The sequence below is a fragment of the Myotis myotis genome, unplaced genomic scaffold (assembly GCF_014108235.1).
Source record: "Myotis myotis isolate mMyoMyo1 unplaced genomic scaffold, mMyoMyo1.p scaffold_m19_p_14, whole genome shotgun sequence".
NCBI lineage: Eukaryota > Metazoa > Chordata > Mammalia > Chiroptera > Vespertilionidae > Myotis > Myotis myotis.
The window spans coordinates 40,479,773-40,500,610 of NW_023416318.1; the positions used below are offsets into that span (position 1 = coordinate 40,479,773).

Here is a 20,838-nt window from a genome sequence, read left to right on the forward strand (position 1 = left end):
GTACCTGTACAAATGAACGTCCCAGCGTGGCTAGACTTGCGGCTCTAGTAGTAAACCTCGGGGGTGCGAATTCCTGAGGATTCCTGTGTTTGATGCGGGGAGGGAGGTGCGAGCTGGACTTCGCAGGTGGAAAGCACCATCTGGCTACCCCCGGTGGCGCTCTTTTAAGGAATTGGCGGGGGTGGGGTGGGGGTTTGCCCTGCGGCTGCGTCCGCTCCCGGAGCCCGCCCCTCCCCGCCGCTGCTGCCTCGAAACCCCGGAGAGCGGAGCGCGCACGTTGCGAGTCCCCGGCGGGCCTGGCCGCGGAGCTGGGCATGCTCAGTGGGCAGCACCCGTTAGAGCAGCGAGTAAGGAAGCGCTGGCTCTCCTGCGGTCCGCCCGCCCGGTCCAGGCCCGGCCTGGGCTTTGTGTGCGCGGAGCCGCAGCCTCCGCGGCCTCCTCGCGGGGCCGCCTGACCCCAGATGCCGTCTGGCCTGGCCGGTTTCCGCCTTTAACCTCGCCGCGCGGCCGGAGGAGGGGCGGGGCGGGGCCGGCGGCCGGCGGGGCGGGAGGGCCCGGCCCGGGTGGGGGTGGGGGTGGGTGCTGGGAGTCCCGCGGGGGTGGGGGGTGGGGGCGGTGCGGAGTCACGGGGGTGGGGTCACCGCGGTGGCTCCGGGAGGCCAACCGGGAGGTGAGGGGGCCGCGGGGGCGGCGCGGCGAGGACCAGCCCCGGCCGGGCAGCAGCGGCGACTCCGGGGCCGGCCCAGGGCTCTCCGGGCGTCGGTGAGGCCGCCTCGGGCCCCATCTTCCGGCGGTCGCCGGAGTTCGTGCTGATTGTGGCTGCCACCGCCCCGGCTGCCATCTCCTCCTCCCGGGCCGCCGCCGCCTCCTCTTCCTCCTCCTCCTGGGCCGGGCCGATCCCCTCCCCGCCGCCGCCTCCTCCTGGGCTGGGCCCGCGGCGTCTCGTCCCCTCGCGGAGCCGCTCCCGCCGCCGCCGCCGCCTCCTCATTCATCCTCGTGCACCATAGGCGGCACAGGCACCAAGATGTCCAACCGAGTGGTCTGCCGGGAAGCCAGCCACGCCGGGAGCTGGTACACAGCCTCAGGTAGGGCCCCGGCCGCCCGCCGCCGCCGCCTGGCCCCGCGCCCGCGGCCGAGGTCGGCGGCCCTGCCCCGCGCGGCGGGAGGGACCGGCGCGGACGGCCTCGGCGCGGACCGCGTGGGCAGGGAGCGGACCGGGCCGGCCTCGCCGCCTCCCCCACCGGGCGCCACCCCGCCGGGAGCCCGGCTGGCCGCCCTCGCGCTCACCCCGGAGTTTGGCGAGAGGGAGAGTTGCCCCGGCCGCCCGCGCCGCCCCTCGGGACCGGGCTCGAGGAAGGAACGTGCTCCCGGACCCGAGCTTCCCGTCTCCCCTCGGCTCCCGGGAGCACGGTGTGCCGGCGCCCCAGCCCCGCTTCCTGCGCCCGGAGCCGGCGACCCTCCGGCCTCCCCGCCGGCGCTCCAGACCCGGGAGCCTCCGTGCGCACCGGTCCGCTCGCCGGCGCGGAGAGGAAGTGTCCCTGCCGCGGCCGCTCAGGGGCAGCCTCCCCTCCGCGCCGGGTGCTCCGCCGTCCGGAACGGAGCGCAGGGTGCACTTTCCCACGTCGCCAAACCGGAGAGGCGGCCTCGCGTGAGCTCGGGCGAGGAGTGCTTTGCTGGGGCTGGTACCCTCTGATGGGGGGCAGCATCGCGGCGCGGGGGCCTCCCGTCCTTTGTCAGTTCGCATTGTTCCTGTCACCCAGGAAGGGCCGCTGGAGAGGGCCTCCCGGTCTCCAGTCGCTCCCAGCGAGCAGGTGCCGGCGCTGCCGAGCGAATTAGATGAGGTTTGAGCGAATTCAGTCTGATGGCCGCATTGTCTAAAACACTTTCCAGCTCTTTAAAAAAGTGTAGGGACTTTCCCTTTAATAAAGCTCTTCTTGGGATGATTGCTTTCTGGGATTACTTTTAGGCTTCACATTTCTGGTAAGTTAACAAAGTTCTACTGTGATTTCTAATAGATTTTAGCCATTTGGTAGTGGCTTATCAATAACTAGGTCTAACTTTTTAAAAAAACTTTATTGTTGGAAGTATTATATATGTCCCCTTTTTTGCCTCCCCCCCCCACCCGCCCCAGGCCCCCACCACCCCACCTACGGTCGGCGTCCATGGGTTATGCATATATGTATCCAAGGTCTTTGGTTGTTCCCCCCCTTCCCTCCGAGATAGACCTAACATTGAATCGGATCATGTCTCCCTTTGCAACGGTGGGTTGGATAGTGACAGAGTTTGTGAGAAAACAAAGATTTGGAAGAAAATTCATTCCTCTGAGGTTGCTAAACCAGCTCATTAAATACACACACTAAACTGACTCACTGGAGATTTGCTGTGTTAAGAAGACACAAAAGAATTTTATGATTGGATTTGCAAGCCTAACTCTTAGCTACAGTTTTAACTAAATTACATTTAATGGTTACAGTGGCTCTCCTTCTTGGTCCTCGAGTACTTCATAAACATTTAATCAATTCTTACAACCTTAGAATGTCAGTTAAGCTTTTCTTGTTCACCATATGGGGATGTGCCCAAAACTCTACTAAGCCAGCGACAGAACAAAATTGATGAATGGGAGTCCCTGGTTCCTGGGTTTGTTCTCCAGTGAGTGAATTATTAATAGTAAATTTATCAATGGATAATAGTCTTTTCAGGGTTGTAAATTTATAAGCTTTCTTCAATGTGTTTTGAAGAGTAAAAAGTCTCAGTATTCACTTTCATAGCCATCTTTTGGTTAATTTTTTTTGGTTTTGTTTTTTATACTTTCTATAAATGTTTTAAACGTTTTCTGTACTTGGCATTGGAATGTGGGCAAATGATTCTGGAGGAATTGTTATAGCTTCTTGGACATTCTTTGTGTAGTAAAATAAGGCACAGTTCACACTTTGAACTTGAAAAAGACTTCAGTAATCACAAGTAGAGGAAGAATCCGTTAATCCAGCTCAAAACAGCCTGTGATTATAGCTATTTATCAATAGTAATCCAAAATGGAGTATTTTCTAAAAAATTTAAAATATTTTACCTTTCCTAAATTCTGAATGAAATCAATAATGCCATTTTGGTAATGTGAATTGTCACAGACAACTTTATTTTAAAAAATTCAGACTCTATGTGGCTTTTGTACATGTATGTATACATGTATATGTGACTTTAAATTTGAGTAATAATTTAGGGGGGAATTTAAAGCAATTTAGTTGTAAAATCTTTGCATTTTAAAAAATAAATGAAAATGTAGGTAAGTAAACTTTGACTTGATCTAGTGAGTTCTATATTTAATATTATCCCAGTATATCTATAATGATAACATTGACCATTGGAAAAATTCTACTTGTATTTTTTTTGTTTCCCTAATAAACTAGCCCTAAAAATGTGTAATAGGAGAGTAATATACTTGGGGATTGTCATTCTGTGGTTCCTATGGCATTCACATTGCATCTGTGGAGTTAAAGTGTACAGTTACTGATATAAGGTAAGGGTGAAATCATATTTGCTTCAGTTAATAGCTAGTTTATTTATGTATTTTTAAAAAATATTTTTATTGATTTCAGAGAGGGAGAGAGAGGGAGAGAGAGATAGAAACTTCAATGATGAGAAGGAATCATTGATTGGCTACCTCCTGCACACCCCCTACTGGGGATAGAGCCTGCAACCCAGGCATGTGCCCTTGACTGGAATCCAACCCGGGAGCCTTCAGTCTGCAGGCCGATGCTCTATCCATTGAGCCAAACCAGCGAGGGCAATAGCTAGTTTAGAAAAAAAGTGCGTGTGTGTATACATATGTATACTACATACATATACACATATGTCTTCATTTTTATTTAACCCTTGTTATATGCTAGATCCATTGGTAGAGAGAACTGTAAATTATTCCATGCCCCCAGGAACATAGTTTATTTGAAGTAAGTAATAGCACAGGACAGCAAGTAAATATCAGAATAATTGAGACAGTGCTCTTGGGAGCTCTGAGGAGGGTGGAATCACTTCAATGTAGGATTTGAATTGTGCTTTGAAAAAGGTATTTGTGCAGGTTTGGAAAGGAGGAAAGAACATGGGGGAACACTACAAAGATACAGAGGCAGGTAAATGTAAGTAGGTCAATTTAATAAGAATGGAAGATTCACCCAGGGGTGAATCTGGTTGGAACTAGAGTATAGATGACTATGAATGCTATGCATCATAGGGATTTGACTTAGTCAGTAGGCAGTCAGGACCTATGGAGAAGTTTCTGAGTAGGGGACTAATAATAGCGTAGCATTTTAGGGAAATTAATCTCTAGGTAGGTTAATCCTCACTTCTTTATGGGTGTACAGCAGGGATCAGCAAACTTACTGCACTCACAAATCCAGCCTGCTGTCTTTAAAAAAAAAAAAAAGTCCACTAGCTAAAAATGGTTTTTAATTTTTAAAAGGTTTAAAAACAAAAACCAAGAAGTGCAATAGAGACCATATGTGGCCCCTAAAGCTTAAAATCCTTTTTATTTGGTCCTTTACAGAAAAAACTTGCCAACCCTTACTGTAGGTTAGTGGTGTTCATGGTGCGATCTCTAGACCAGCAGCATAATGTGTCTGTACTCTACATTTTCTCCAGATTCGTTACAGCTTGCATTTCATCATGTCAGGCCCTTTTATCTCCTGCAGGACAGTTATAACTGCCTCCTAACCGGCCTTCTTTCTGCCAATCTTATCCCCCTTAACTCCATCTTCTACATTGCTCCCTGAATAATCTATCTGACCACATAATTTCTTTACATAAATCTCACTGCCCCATCTAGCCAATTGGTTAAGGTCTAATAACTCCCTTGGTGACTTGGCATCTTTCTGTTTCTTTGGCCACTTCCACCCACCCATCCCAGTTCTTGCCTTTATTACCCTTAAGCAACAGTTAGCAGCTGTTCTTTGTTTCTTTAAATACACTGTACAGTTTCTTATCACTGTGCTTTTGCCAAGCTTTTCCCTCTGTTGGAATGCACTTTGTCAGGATAACTCCTACTCACCTTTTATTTATTTTTTTAAATTTTTATTTATTGATTTCAGAGAGGGAAAAGAAGGGAGGGAGAGAGAGAGAAACATTGACTTGTTCCATCTGTCCATGCATTCATTGGTTGATTCCTGTATGTTTCCTACCTCTCGGTGGAACCTGCAACCTTGACATGCTCCAGTCAATTGAGCTATCTGGTCAGGGCATTCCTATTCACCTTTTAAAGATTCAGGTGCTAACACCTCCAAGAAACTTATTCTAATGCCTTTTCTCTCCCAGTTTATCTTTTAAAAAAATTTTTTTTTTTTTTTTTAGCCCAACTGGCTTCGTTCAGTGGTTGAGCATTGACTCATGAATCAGGAGGTCACGGTTTGATTTCTGGTCAAGGCACATGCCTGGCTTTCAGGCTCATTCTCCGGTGTGGGATATGCATGAGGCAGCCGATCAATGATGTTTCTGTCTTTCTATCCCTCTCCCTTCCTCTCTCTGAAATCAGTAAAAATAAGCTATTTACTTTTTCATATTGATTTGTAGTTCTTTCTAGACATATCTAACAAGCAGTCTTGTTACAAGTATCTTCTGCTTTGTAGTTAGCTCTTTTGGCATTCCAGAGGGATCCCTTACAACTTAGTATTTTCTGAAGTTGGTATGTTTATATCTTAAGTGAATATTTATTGTAGGAGGGATTCCCCCCCTCTCCCCCCCTTGCAAAATGGTTTTTATATTGATGGTATCTTATAATTGCTGGTGTCATAGAATTGAGGAAATATATCAAAGTCTGATGATTTCAAAGCATTCTTGATGTGCTTGTATGATATATATCTAAATTGAATTTTTACTTTTTTTATTCATTCTGTCATTTCTAAACATATTTAATACGGTTATATCAGGATTCTATAGTTGGAAAAACATGACTTTTTTTTTTTTTTTGGCATGTACCTTGAATTCTAGAGTGTCAAAATATATTTCGTTTTTGAGAAATTGAAAAACTGCTACTAGAATTGTTCTGATTTGGAGAGAAAAAACTATATAATATTTAGTTTTGAAATTAACTTTTTTGGATTACTAAATATGATTTTCTGTGTGCTGATTTTCTTTTGCATCTCATCCTGTTATTTTATCGTAGAGAAAGGTAAGAAGGAAAGAACAAATTTAATTGGAAAACTATTGAAATTATTGCTTGATTAATTCTAGCTCTTTCTCACTTTCCTTCTTGTCCTTTCACATGAAATTTTCAAGTCAAAGTTAACTTTTCTATCTCGGTGTAGGTTTATATTATCTGCCTTTGGGTTTTTCTCCATTTGAAAGAAGAACAAGACTGCAGCAAATAAAATGTTGTATTCCATAGGTACATTCTATATGTGTGTATATAATCTTTAATCTTCAAAAGGATGCTACAAGGTTAGTTTTATGTCCATTTATGGATGTGGAAACAATGACTCAGAGTGGTTGAGTAACTTGTTTAAAGTACAACAAGTAAGTGGAAGAGCCAGTCTGATTCCAAAATTAGAGTTTAGTGCTAGGGGCAGGGAGGTATGGTGAGGTATGCTGCCCCAAACACTGAACTTTTCTGTTCCATTTCAGGGTTTTTCAGAATACAGTATGGACATTTAAGTCACACTTGTATATCACTTACAGTTTATAAAGCATTTTCTCATACATTTTTTGATTTTCACAATAATATTATGATTAGGTGTAGGATAAGTAAGGCAGGCTGGTCTTTATTTACCCTCCACCTTGGTATTTTACTGATGAAAAACTAAGAGAGGGCTAAATTGTCTGAGACATACTACTGGTAAATGGTGGACCGAGGATTTGAACCTAGGCCTTCTAGCTGAAGCCTTCTGTTCTTTCTGTTTATTGTAATGCCAGAGTAAGAAGTTGAACTATTTTGGAAACAGTAAGCAATCTATAATTGTCAGGTAAGTAAGTACTTAGATTAAATAAAAGCAGAACTAAAAACATTTGTGAATTTTGAATATTATTCATATACTATAAGTACTGACAAAGGAGTTGGTATATTTGAATTAGATTAGTCCTAGAATTGGAATTGGGCCTAACAAACAGCACTTTTGGAGAAGCTTTGTTTCAGTATTGGACCAACAGAGGTCTGTGAAAGATACTGCTTGCTCTAGGGACTAGGTGTGTATGTGGCAAGAGATGAAACAAACAAAAACTCTAGAGTTTATCTTCTAGGAGACAGACTATACATAAGGTAAATAAGTAAAATAGGCAGTATGTTTTTTTGTTTTTTTAAAAAAATATACATTTTATTGGTTTTACAGCGAAGAAGGGAGAGGGGTAGAGAGTTAGAAACATCGATGAGAGAGAAGCATCGATCAGCTGCCTCCTGCACACCCCCTACTGGGGATGTGCCTGCAACCAAGGTACATGCCCTTGACCGGAATCAAACTTGGGACCCTTCAGTCCCCAGGCCGACGCTCTATCCAGTGAACCAAACCGGCTAGGGCAGTATGTTTGATAGAGGGGAGTGCTATAATTGCATATAGAATTATAAATTAGATAAAGCAGAGCTAGTGCATTAGCAATGTTACAGGATGAGAGAAATTAGCAATTTTAAATAGTATGGAAGGGAATACTTCATTAAGATGACATTTGAACGAAGACTTGAAGTAGTTGAAAGAACAGGCTTGCTTTCTAGATCATTTTAAGGGCTAGATAATTTTAGGCCACAGCAAATTCAAAGGTCCTAAGACTGGAGCAGGCCTGGAGTATTGGAGAAACTGCAAGTAAGCCATTGAAGCTGGAATGAAGTGATTTGGGGCAGAGTAGTGTGAAATGACATACCTGGAGCAGAGGCATAAAGCTGTGGTCAGATGATACTGGGTCTTGACCATTGTAAGGATTTTTACTTGAGTGAGAAGATTTAGAGCAGTTGTTGACATGCTCTCATTTAGACTTACTAGGATCTCTTTGACTGCTATGTTGAGAGTAGACTACAGTTAGGGAGTGGTGAGGGCAGTGGCAAGGGCAGAACCAGGGAGACCAGTTAAAAAGAAAGCAGTAATCCTAGTGAGAGATGGCAATGCCGATAGCAGTGGGGGTGGGTCAGAAGTGAGTTGGTTACTGGATATAGTCTGATGGTAGAGCTGAAAGCATCTGCTGCCATACTTGAAGTGGGGTGTGAGAGAATGGAGGAGTCTTGGGTATCTCTTAAGGTTTATCCCTGAGCAGTTGTAATAATGGAGTTGATATTATCTGAGGAAAGATTGAAGAGAAACACGTTTGGAGAGGGAAGGTTAGGGAGTTCAATTTTTTTCTCTCTTACGTTTGAGATGTCTACCATGTCAACTGTATGCCTGTATTTAGAGTGTAGAGGAAAGGACTAGACTGGAGATGTAAATTAAATGATTATTATATAGATGATATTTAAAGCCAGGTGTCTGGATAAAATCACCATAGGAATGAGAGTAGCTAGAAAAAAGAGGTTCAGAGAATGGGCCTTCAAACATTTCCAGCTTGAAGAGCTTGGGGAGGTGAGGGTGATCACGCAAGGAAGACATTAAGTATCTCGTGAGTAGGAGAATGAGATGTCCTGGGATCCAAGAAAAGAACGCTTTAAGGCATCACAACACAATTTATATAGATTTCTCTGGGCCTTTTTTCCTTGACAAACACATTTATGTCTGGTTTAAGCCACTCTGGTCTTAGCCACCTCTCATGCTTGGCCAATGGTTCCTAACCAGTTGCTTACTAGTAGTTTCTGTTCTGTTCTTTACATGGCAGCCTAAGAGATGCTTAACAATGTAAGTAAGATAATATTCTTTTTTCAAAACCCTCCCATCATACTTAGAATTTATTCAAAGTCCTTACCAAGACTTAGCAGGTCTTACATGCTCTGACCTCTGTTTAACTTTCTGATTTCACCTCCTACAACTTACCCTTTACCTTATTTTGTCCCAGTCATTCTGGCCCCCTTGCTGTTCTCTAAATATGTCAAGCTTATTCCTGCTTTAGGACTTGTTTTTTAAAATAGATTTTTTGAATAGTTTATTGAATTTTTTTTTTTTAGAGAGAAAGGGAGAGGGCGATAGAGAATCATTGATCGGCAGCCTCCTGCACACTCCCTACTGTGGTTTCATCTTACATGTGCCCTGACTGAAATTGAATTGTGACCTCCTGGTTCATGGGTCAACACCACTGAGCTACACCAGCTGGGCTGCCTTATGACTTTTGCATTGTACTTCATAAGATTGACTAATTCTGGCTGGGTAGGCAAGGAAAGGATATTTTTATTGAGTCCTTTATTTTGATAGTTACAATTAGGAGGGGAAATAGGAAGAGGTATTGAAAATGGGTGGCATGGCTCTTCCCATGAGAAACAGTAGTCCTTGGAGAGAAGCCTTTGCAAAAAGCGTTTAAGTTCAGGAAATGTTGCAGCTGCTTTTTCCCTTTGGGTCCAGACAACTAAAATAGACTTGTTTTATGGCTCATTACATGGTCTGCCTTGGTGTGTGTTTGAAAATAATGTATGTTTAAATGTTAATTAGGCTAAGTCAGTGATTCTCGACTTTATGGCCCTTTATTTTTTATTTTTTTTAATATATATTGTATTGATTTTTTACAGAGTGGAAGGGAGAGGGATAGAGAGTTAGAAACATCGGTGAGAGAGAAACATCAATCAGCTGCCTTTCACACACTCCCCACTGGGGATGTGCCCGCAACCAAGGTACATGCCCTTGACCAGAATTGAACCTGGGACCCCTGAGTCCGCAGGCTGACACTCTATCCACTGAGCCAAACCGGTTAGGACAGCCTTCTGGCCCTGTAAATACAGTTCCTCATGTTGTGACCCAACCATAAAATTATTTTCGTTGCTACTTCATAACTGTAATGTTGCTACTGTTATGAATAGTAATGTAAATATCTGATATGCAGGATGGTCTTAGGCGACCCCTGAGAACCCCTGGGCTAAGTTATTACTGTATTTAAATCTTCTACATTCCTATTGATTATCCATTTATTATTTCTGCCAATTCCTGAGAACAGTGTTGAAATTTCTAAATATAATTCTGAAATTGTCTTTTTTTTTTCTTTTAGCTTTGTTAATTTGTTGTTTCATTTTTTTTTTATTGATTTCAGAGAGGAATCAATAAAAGGGATAGAGAGATAGAAACATCAATGATGAGAGAGAATCATTGATTGGCTGCCTCCTGCATGCCCCAAACTGGGGATTGAGCCTTTAGTCTGCTGGCCAGCGCTCTTTCCACTGAGCCAAACCAGCTAGGGCCGTTTCATGTATTTTGAATGTTTATTATTTGATATGCATGTTTTGGATTACGTTTTTTTTTTTTTTTAATGAATTAACTCTATCATTACCTATGCACCTTTTTATTTCTGATAATATTTCTTGTTCTGAAGTGTTTCTTATTTAATATTAATAAAGCCAATCTAGCTTTCTTTCTTTTTCTTTTTTTAATACATCTTCATTGATCTCAGAGAAGAAGGGAGAGGGAAAGAGATAGTAACATTGATGTGAGAGAGACACATTGATTGGTTGCCTCCTGCACACACCCCGACCAGGGCCAGGGATCAAGCCTGCAACCAAGGTACGACATGCCCTCAACCAGAACCGAACCCAGGACCTTCAGTCTGCAGGCTGACGCCCTATCTACTGAGGCAAACCGGCCAGGGCCAATCTAGTTTTCTTATGGTTAATATTTACATGGTAAATACTTTTTCATCTGTGTCAGGGCTCACAGAGACCACCTTGCTGTTAGATGTCTGGCTTATTTCACTTAATGTGTTTGCAAGGATGATACATGCAGAATGTATCAGAATTTTATCCTTTTTTAAGGCTGAATAATACCAATATATGTATATACCATATTTTATTTATTTCATCTGTTGATGGACATTTTGAGTTGTTTCCACCTTTTGGCTTTAGTATTGATACAGCTATGAATATTGGTATGCAAGTATCTGCTTGAATCTCTGCTATGAACTCTTTTGGGTATCTGTCTAGGAGTTGAATTGCTGGGCCACATAATCTATGTTTAACTTTTTGAGGAACCACCAAACTGATTGCCACAGCAGCTGGACCATTTTACATTTCTACCGGCAATGCACGTGGGTTCCACTTTCTTCAAATCCTTACCAACAGTTACTAATTTTGATAATAATCATTCTGAGAATGAAGTTGTATCATTATGGCTTTGATTTGCATTTCTGTAATAACTAATGATGTTGAACATCTTTTCATATGCTTATTGGCCATTAGTATATCATCTAAACAGAAATGTCTATCCTTTGTCCATTTTTGAATTGGGTTGTGTTTCTGTTATTGAGTTGTAAGAATTCTTTATATATTCTTGAACTTAATCCCTTAACAGGTATATGAATTGCAAGTCTTTTCTCCCGTTTCTACAGATTGTCTTTTTACTTTCTGGGTAATACTTTCATGCACAAAAGTTTTTAATTTTGATGAAATTCAGTTATATTTGTTTTTTACTCATGCTTTGGTGTTATATCTAAAAAAATCCCCCAACCATTGTTAAATCCAAGATAATGGAGATTTGCTTCTGTATTTTCTTTTGAGAGTTTTATTATTTTAGTATTTACATTTAGGTTGTTGATCCATTCTGGGTTAGTTTTGTATGTGGGGTGGGGTGGGTTGGGGTCCAACTTGATTCTTTTGCATGTGGATATCCAATTGTCTCAGCACCATTTGTTGAAGAGACTGTTCTTTCCCCATTGAATGTTCAAATCAATTGAATGTTCAAATCAATTGGACATAAATGTTTGGGTTTATTTCTGCACTCTCAGTTCTATTCCTACCTGTCTGTTTATCCTATACCTGTACAACACAGTTTGATAACTGTAGTTTTGTGTGGGGTTTTTTTTGCCCCATTTTTGAAAGGTAGTTTGGTAGGCATTGAATTCAGTGGGTATGTTGACATTCCTGTGTTTGTTTTTTAGCACTTTCTAAATGTTCTATTGTATTTTGGCTTGCACAACTTTTGAAAATTCTGTGGTTTTAAAATATTTGTTCTCTTGAATACAGTCTGTCCTTTTTCCTCTGGTTGCTTTATGCTTTTTAAAAAGCTTATTACCATTTTCCTGTTATTTTATTATCATGTGCCTTTGAATAGTTTTCTTTGAGTTTATCCTGTTTTGGATTCACCAAGTTTCTTGGATTTGCAGGTTATAGTTTGTGGCAAATTTGGAAAAATATTTTGTATTATTACCTCAAATGTTTTTTCCATTCACCCTCTTTGTTTTCTAGATTCCAGTTGAAAGTATGTTAGATAGCTTAATATTGTCCCATATTTCACCGAGAGTTACTTTTTAAAAATATATTTTTATTGATTTCAGATAGGAAGGGAGAGAGAGAGAGATAGAAACAGCAATGATGAGCCCTAGGTGGTTTGGCTCAGTGGATAGAGCATTGGCCTGCAGACGGAAGGGTACCAGTTTCGATTCCAGACAAGGGCACGTGCCTGGGTTGCGGGCTCGATCCCCAGTAGGGGGTGTGCAGGAGGCAGCCGATCAATGATTCTCTCTCATCATTGATATTTCAATCTCTCTCTCTCCCTCTTCCTTCCTCTCTGAAATAAAAAAAAAAAAGAAAAAAAAAAGAAACATTAACGATGAGAGAGAATCATTGATCAGCTTCCTCCTGCACACCCCCTCCTGGGGATTGAGCCCGCAACCGGGCAAGTGCCCTTGACCGGAATTGAACCCAGGACCCTTCCATCTGCATGCCGATGCTCTATCCACTGAGCCAAACTGGCCAGGGTGAGAGTTATTTTTTTATTATTATTATTATTATTATTATTTTTTTAAAAATATATTTAATTGATTTTTTACAGAGCGGAAGGGAGAGGGATAAAGAGTTACAATCGATGAGAGAGAAACATCCATCAGCTGCCTCCTGCACACCTCCTACTGGGGATGTGCCCGCAACCAAGTTACATGCCCTTGACCAGAATCGAACCTGGGACCTTTCAGTCTGCAGGCCGATGCTCTATCCACTGAGCCAAACCGGTTAGGGCTAATTTATTCTTTTAAAAAATATATATTTTTATTGATTTCAGTGAGGAAGGGAGAGGGGAGAGAGAGAGAAACATCAATGATGAGAGAGAATCATTGATCGGCTGCCTACTGCACATCCCCTACTTGGGATCGAACCCACAACCCGGGCATGTTCCCTTGACTGGAATTGAATCTGGGACCCCGATGCTCTATCCACCAAGCCAAAGCAGCTAGGGCTATTTTTTTTTTATTATTATTATTATTTTTAAAATATATTTTTTATTGATTAAGATATTACATATGTGTCCTTATCCCCACGTTACCCCCTACCCTCCCCACCCCCCCGCTCATGCCCTCACCCCCCCGTTGTCCGTGTCCATTGGTTAGGCCTATATGCTTGCATATAAGTCCTTTGGTTGATCTTTCCCCCTTACCCCCACCCTCCCCTACCTTCCCTCCAAGGCCTGACAGTCCAATCAATGCCTCTCCGTCTCTGGATCAGTCCTTGTTCATCAGTTTATGTTGTTCATTATATTCCACAAATGAGTGAGATCATGTGGTATTTATCCGCTCTCCAGTTCCATCCATGCTGTGGCAAATGGTAAGAGTTCCTTTTTCTTCTTCCTCTTCTTAAAGAATACCTTTCAGCATTTCATATAATGCTGGTTTGGTGGTAATGAACTCCTTTAGCTTTTTCTTATCTGTGAAGCTCTTTATCTGACCTTCAATTCTGAATGATAGCTTTGCTGGATAAAGTAATCTTGGTTGTAGGTTCTTGGTATTCATCACTTTGAATATTTCTTGCCATTCCCTTCTGGCCTGCATGGTTTCTGTTGAGAAATCAGCTGACAGTCGTATGGGTACTCCCTTGTAGGTAACTGACTGTCTTTCTCTTGCTGCTCTTAAGAGTCTCTCTTTGTCTTTTGCTCTTGGCATTTTAATTATGATGTGTCTTGGTGTGGTCCTCTTTGGATTCCTTTTGTTTGGGGTCCTCTGCGCTTCCTGGACTTGTAAGTCTATTTCTTTCACCAGGTAGGGGAAGTTTTCTGTCATTATTTCTTCAAATAGGTTTTCAATATCTTGCCCTCTCTCATCTTCTGGCACCCCTATAATTCTGATGTTGGTATGCTTGAAGCTGTCCCAGAGGCTCCTTACACTATCTTCATATTTTTGGAATATTTTTTCTTTTTCGGTTGGGTATTTTTTGTTTCTTTGTATTTCAAAACTTTGACTTGATTCTTGGGATCCTCTTGTCTGCTGTTGGATCTCTCTATATTATTCTTTATTTCAGTCAGTGTATGCTTAATTTCTAGTTGGTCCTTTTTCATATCCTCGAGGGTCTCACTAGATTTCTTGAGGGTCTCACTAAATTTATCAGCGGTTTCCATAAAATTCTTGAAAAACCTTATAAACGTGGTTTTGAACTCTATATCCAGTCGTTTGCTTTCCTCCATTTCTGTCATTTGTGACCTGTTTCTTTGTCTCCGCATTTTTTATGCTTCCCTGTGTTGGTAGAGTGGTTTTGTGTGCTAGGTGTCCTGTAGGGCCCAGTGGCTCAGCCTCCCCAGTTACCTGAGGTGGACACTCTTGGTGCACCCCCTTGTGGGCTTTGTGCACAGTCTTGTTGTAGACAAGCCTTGATTGTTGTAGGATCACTGGGAGGAATTGACCTCCAGGCCAATTGGCAGTGAGAATCGGCTGTGTCTGCAGTGGGAGAACTTCTGTGCTGAAGACACCCTTCTGGGGCAAGATTTGCTTCAGTGGGGCTTTGGTGCTCACTGAGTCTGCCCCCTGGGTGTGTCCCTTATCGATCTGAGGAGTTGTAATCCGGATGGTCCCCCTCTGACCACTGGGTACACTGGCTCTTGGAGGTTACCCAGCAGGAGCTATGAAGAGAACTGCAGATTCCCCTTCCTTTTTTGGAGTTTGGAGGTGCCCTGATGAGGCCCAGCTGTGAAGCAATGCAAGCTGCTGTGGGACCTTGGGCCTTCTCTTGGAAGTTCTGGGTCTGTGGCCCAGCTGCAATTTGTTAGGTAATTTTCAGGTTGCAAAGGGCCAGGGCATTCATATGCAAAAGCCTCTGCTGCAGCCTGGGTGGGGCGGGGTCTCAGGGAATCAAAGGGCGGAGCAAGGAACTATGGCGGATTAGGGCTATTTTTTTTTTTAATTAAATCTTTATTGTTCAGATTATTACATTTGTTCCTCTTTTTTTCCCCCCATAACTCCCCTCCTCCCAGTTCCCGCCCCACCCTCCGCCCTCACTCCCCACCCACTGTCCTCATCCATAGGTGCACGATTTTTGTCCAGTCTCTTCCCGCATCTCCCACACCCCTTTCCCCCCCAGGAATAGTCAGTCCATTCCCTTTCTATGTCCCTGATTTTATTATAATCACCAGTTCATTCTGTTCATCAGATTATTTATTCACTTGATTCTTAGATTCACTTGTTGATAGGTGCATATTTGTTGTTCATAATTTGTATCTTTACCTTTTTCTTCCTCTTCCTCTTCTTAAAGGATACCTTTCAGCATTTCATATAATCCTGGTTTGGTGGTGATGAACTCCTTTAGCTTTTCCTTATCTGTGAAGCTCTTTATCTGACCTTCAATTCTGAATGATAGCTTTGCTGGATAAAGTAATCTTGGTTGTAGGTTCTTGGTATTCATCACTTTGAATATTTCTTGCCACTCCCTTCTGGCCTGCAAAGTTTCTGTTGAGAAATCAGCTGACAGTCGTATGGGTATTCCCTTGTAGGTAACAGAGTTTCTTTCTCTTGCTGTTTTTAAGATTCTCTCTTTATCCTTTGCTCTTGGCATTTTAATTATGATGTGTCTTGGTGTGGTCCTCTTTGGATTCCTTTTGTTTGGGGTTCTCCGCGCTTCTTGGACCTGTAAGTCCATTTCTTTCACCAGGTGGGGGAAGTTTTCTGTCATTATTTCTTCAAATAGGTTTTCAATATCTTGCTCTCTCTCATCTTCTGGCACCCCTATAATTCTGATGTTGGTACGCTTGAAGCTGTCCCAGAGGCTCCTTACACTATCCTCGCATTTTTGGATACTTTTTTCATTCCGCCCCTCTGGTTGGGTGTTTTTTGCTTCCTCACATTTCAAATCATTGACTTGATTCTTGCGCTCCTCTGGTCTGCTGTCGGGAGTCTGTATAGTATTCTTTATTCAGTCAGTGTATGCTTAATTTCTAGTTGGTTCCCCATCATAACATCGAGGGTTTCATTAGTTTTCTTGTAGATCTCATTAAGTTTATCGGCGGCTTCTAAACAGTTCTTGAGAGACCTTAAAAGTGTGGTTCTGAACTCTATATCTTCCATTGACAATTTTGTCCTGTTTCTTTGTCTCCGCATTTTGTTATGCTTCCTTGGTGCACCCCCTAGTGGTCTTTGTTCGCAGTCTTATAGTTAAATCTTGATTGTTGTAGCTAATTCCAGGGAGGGTTTGACCTCCAGGCCAAGTGGCTATGAGAATCAGCTGTGTCAGCAGTGAGAGAACTTCTGTCCTCTAGGGAGGTGCTAATCTAGCCTTTGCCTGAGGCTATCCGGCAAATGCCTGTGTGCAGGGCTTGGGCGGAGCAGGTCGAACAGGATCAACAGGGTGGGCCGGAGAGAGCAGTTATGGCGGCTCTCAGTCCTGTCCCCAGGGGCTCTGCCTCTCAAGTCCCAGCACCCGCTGCAAAGCTCAGAGAGAAAGCTGCACTCGCTCTGACTGAAGCCAGACAGTCCCGCTTCTCCCGTTTGAGTCTGGGTCCCTAAAGACTCGCCCGGATCTGGAGCTCAGATTCTGCGACTCCCTCCCGATTGAAAACGCCAACCGCGCCCTCCGCTGCCAGCCCGCTCCGCGCACTCCGCACCTCAGAATTTGACTTCAGCACTGCGCCGCCTCTGAGTGTCCGTATGCGTTTCTCTTTCCTCCTAGTTGTAGGATTTCCACTCAGCCAGCGTTCCTGTGGTTCTGGGTGATGTCCCTTCCGTTTTTTGGTTTCACTTTTGAAGTAGTTGTTCAAAGCAGCAAACTCCGGCGTTAACCTATGCCGCCATCTTGGTTCTCTAGGGCTATTTTTTTAAAAAAAATTTTTTTACTCTCTGTGCTTCCTTTTGCATATTTCTTTTTCTATCTTCAAGTGCACTGATTTTTTTTTCTTTCACAATATCTAATTTTGTTTTTAATTCCATCAGTGACATCTTTTAAGTGTAACAGAGTTAATATTTTCTAAATAGGTTAAATTAGATTTAGATTAAATTAAGAAATAGAGTACATTTATGTGTTTTAAAGTTAAAGGTATTAATTGAGAAGTGTCATTCCTATACCATTCCTGAGTGTTCCATATTCCCCTTCCCTCATAGGTGGTTGCTTTTTGTCAATTTTTTGAATGCCAGCTTAGGGTTTTTTTTATGCATATACAGGCACATATGCATCTGACATCATTTCCTCCCCGGTTTTAGCAAATGGTAGCATACTATATAATTGTTTTATTCCTTGCCTTTTGTACATAACAAATTTAATGATTGAAGATACTTTTATTTTATAACAATCATTATTCTACCTATCACCTCCTTTTGTTTGGTCATTGCTTATTGTACTTCAAAGTAAGATACTCAATAGCTAAGTAATAAAAGTATTATTAGGTTTCTAGCAGTTGTTTTCAAACTTTTTAGCCTCAGAATTCCTTTACATTCTTCAGAATTATTGATAACTCAAAAAAGCTTTTGTTTATGTAGCTTATATCTATCAATATCTATCATTTAAAAATTATAAACCCATTTAAAACGCTATTTATGTTAACATAAGTAGCATTTAAAAAATGTATATATATTTATTGATTTCAGAGAGGAAGGGAGAGGGAGAGAGAGAGAAAAACATCAATGATGAGATGTTTCTGCACACCCCCTACTGGGGATTGTGCTTGCAACCCAGGCATGTGCCCTTGAGTGGAATCGAACCCAGGATCCTTCAGTCCTCAGACCAACGCTCTATCCACTGAGCCAAATGAGCTAGGGCGTAAGTAGCATTTTTTTTTTAAATTCTTTATTAGTTAAGGTATTACAAATGTGTCCTTATCCTAAGTAGCATTTTTAATGAAAGTCACTGACTCTTCAAAAACAAGGAAAATATGAGATTGACATTTATTACATTTTTTGCAACTGTCTTTATGTCTAGCTTAATAGGAAACAGCTGGATTCCCATAGCTATTACTGCATGCACTCTGTTGTGATAGGTTCTTTCATTAAAGCATATGAAGGAAATCTGGCCTCATACAGATATGTAGTTGGAAAAGGGAAGAGTATTTTAACAGACTTTTCACATAATTGTGGATATCCTTTGATGCTATATTAAAACCCCAGTGGTAGTTAAAAAATAAAACTGTTTTATTGAAATATAGTTGACATAAGTGTTCTCTGTTTAGTCCCTACATACAGTGGTTTTTAACCATGGGGCCCTATCCCAAATCTTTTGAGTCTTTTGGATTCCTCTGGGAATGGGGATTCTGGCTTGTGTGGTTTTTTTAAAAGCACTGTGGATGATTCTGATGAATACTTTGCTCTAGTGCTTCGCCATTAGGTGATTCAGGATCTGATTCTTCTGAATTTGTGCTGTTGACTAACTTAACCTATGAGAACGGAGGAAACTGACTGTTTAAGTGAACACAGACTGATTAGTTTATCTAGCCTCCCATCTCTGCTTTGTGTAGAAGTCTTTGACTCCTGCAGGGCTGGTGTCACTCAATGGTTTGAGCATCAACACATGAATCAAAAGGTCACTGGTTCGATTCCTGGTCAGGGCACATTCTGGGGTTGCGGGCTTGATCCAGGATCATGCAGGAGGCAGCCAGCCGATCGATGATGTTTCTATCTCTCTATGCCTCTTCTTTCTTCCTTCTAAAAATCAATAAAAACATATTTAAAAAACGAAATAAAAAAGTTCTTACAGTATTTGAAAATTCCATTGCTAATGGGTAATTTAACACTAATGTAATTTAACAATATGTTTTCAGTTTAAAAATAATTGTATTTTTAAATAACTGAGTTAAGACATTTGTGTTTTGGACTTAGATACAGTCTGCCTACCGTTTCGTTCATTATCCTATGTAATAAAAGCCTAATATGCTAAGTGTTCAACCGTCTGACCAGTCGCTATGATGCACACTGGGGGCAGACGCTCCGACTGGTAGGTCAGCTTGCTTCTGGGATCCAGCCAATGGGGACTGGGCAAGATGGGCTGGACACTCCCTGGAGCCCTCCTGTGATCTCTCCCCGGCCCCGACCGTGCACTGGTGGGCCTGGCATACGTCCTCTCACAATCCGGGACCACTCGGGGGTGTCGGAGAGCCGGTTTCAGTCCCATCCCCGTAGGCCAGGCCGAGAAACCCCAACAGTGCACGGATTCATGCACTGGGCCTCTAGTTTGGTGTGATAAATAAAGATTGGTTTCTACATATCAGTCTACCACAGCGGTTCTCAACCCGTGGGTCACGACCCCTTTGGGGCTCAAACGACCCTTTCACAGGGGTCACTAAATAATCCTGCAAATCAGATATTTACATTACAATTCATAACAGTAGCAAAATTACTGTTATGAAGTAGCAATGAAAATAATTTTATGGTTGGAGGTCACCACAATATGAGGAACTGTATTAAAGGATCATGGCATTAGGAAAGTTGAGAACCACTGGTCTACCAGGAAGTATTTATTAAATACAAGTATGTTTAACTAAGAATTTTGGAAAGTAGAAAATAAGAACGTATGAATCCTTACCAAAACTCAGATGAGCCAACAACTAGTGTAGGGCATCTGGATTCTATTTAATGATTATTGCCAACATTTATTGAGTCCTTACTATATGTTAGGCATTTGCCCTTATATTTCTTTTAGTATAAAAACCATGTAAAAAAGCTTAGGTTGTTCAAGGTCACAAAGTTTGTGCTGGTGTTCTAACCAGCTGGCTCCACAATTGAAACTAGAAACCACCATTCTACATTGCTTCCCATACGAGGCTTTGCATAAATTATCATTCTAGATTATTAAACATTTATGGTTATTTGAAAATAAATGTTAGGGAATCATGTGACTTGTAAAACATTTTATTTTGTGAAGTTTCATAGTGTCAAATCAATAAAAGCAAAGTAATCTTAAAAATCCAAAATATGTAAAATTAAACTTTTTAGTCATGCATGTTGCATAAACTATACAGTGATCATGTTTCAATATGTTGGTCTTGTAATTAAAACACTTTTTCAGGCATAAAAACTTTCCGTGGCTCCCCATTGTCTCTTTGGAAAAACCAGCAAACTCCTTAACGTAGGCTTTAAGAGGTCATTTATTCTAGCTCTCCCCTTTGAACTGTGTTTCTTGCAACTGGAATTGCCATTTCTACTTCTGTGCTTGTGTTCATAGCTTCCTTCTGTTTGGAAACACCCTGCCATTTTCTGCCTCTCTAGTTCTACTTTAAGACATCATGTAAGTTCATGTTTGTGCTGTTCTTGAGTGCTTGTCTACTTTCAACTCTCTTTAAAACTTTTAGCTGTAACTGGTTTGGCTCAGCGGATAGAGCGTCGGCCTGTGGACTGAAGGGTCCCAGGTTCGATTCCGGTCAAGGGCATGTGCCTTGGTTGTGGGCACATCCCCAGTGGGGGGTGTGCAGGAGGCAGCTGGTCAATGTTTCTCTCTCATCAATGTTTCTGGCTCTCTATCCCTCTCCCTTCCTCTCTGTAAAAAATCAATAAAATATATTTAAAAAAAACAAAACAAAAAAAACTTTTAGCCTGAGCCAGTTTGGCTCAGTGGACAGAGTGTTGGCCTGCAGACCAAAGGGT

At 42.3% G+C, this 20,838-nt stretch overlaps 1 protein-coding gene across 7 annotated transcripts in view; it reads left to right on the top strand.

Moving 5' to 3' along the window:
• MEMO1 (mediator of cell motility 1) overlaps positions 1 to 20,838 on the top strand; it is a 95,507-nt gene that overhangs the window by 5,655 nt on the left and 69,014 nt on the right. For 2 of the 7 annotated variants that reach the window (XR_004971892.1, XM_036334947.1), the window contains exon 1: positions 641 to 1,085. The exons of 4 other annotated variants lie outside the window; for them this stretch is intronic. Coding sequence is in view for 1 of the 3 variants with exons in the window: in XM_036334947.1 (XP_036190840.1) it covers positions 1,025 to 1,085 (61 nt within the window). In the remaining 2 variants the exon portion in view is untranslated. Of the gene's footprint in view, positions 1 to 640; positions 1,086 to 20,838 lie in introns of those variants that run through there. One more of the 7 variants, XM_036334953.1, reaches the window with a different exon arrangement.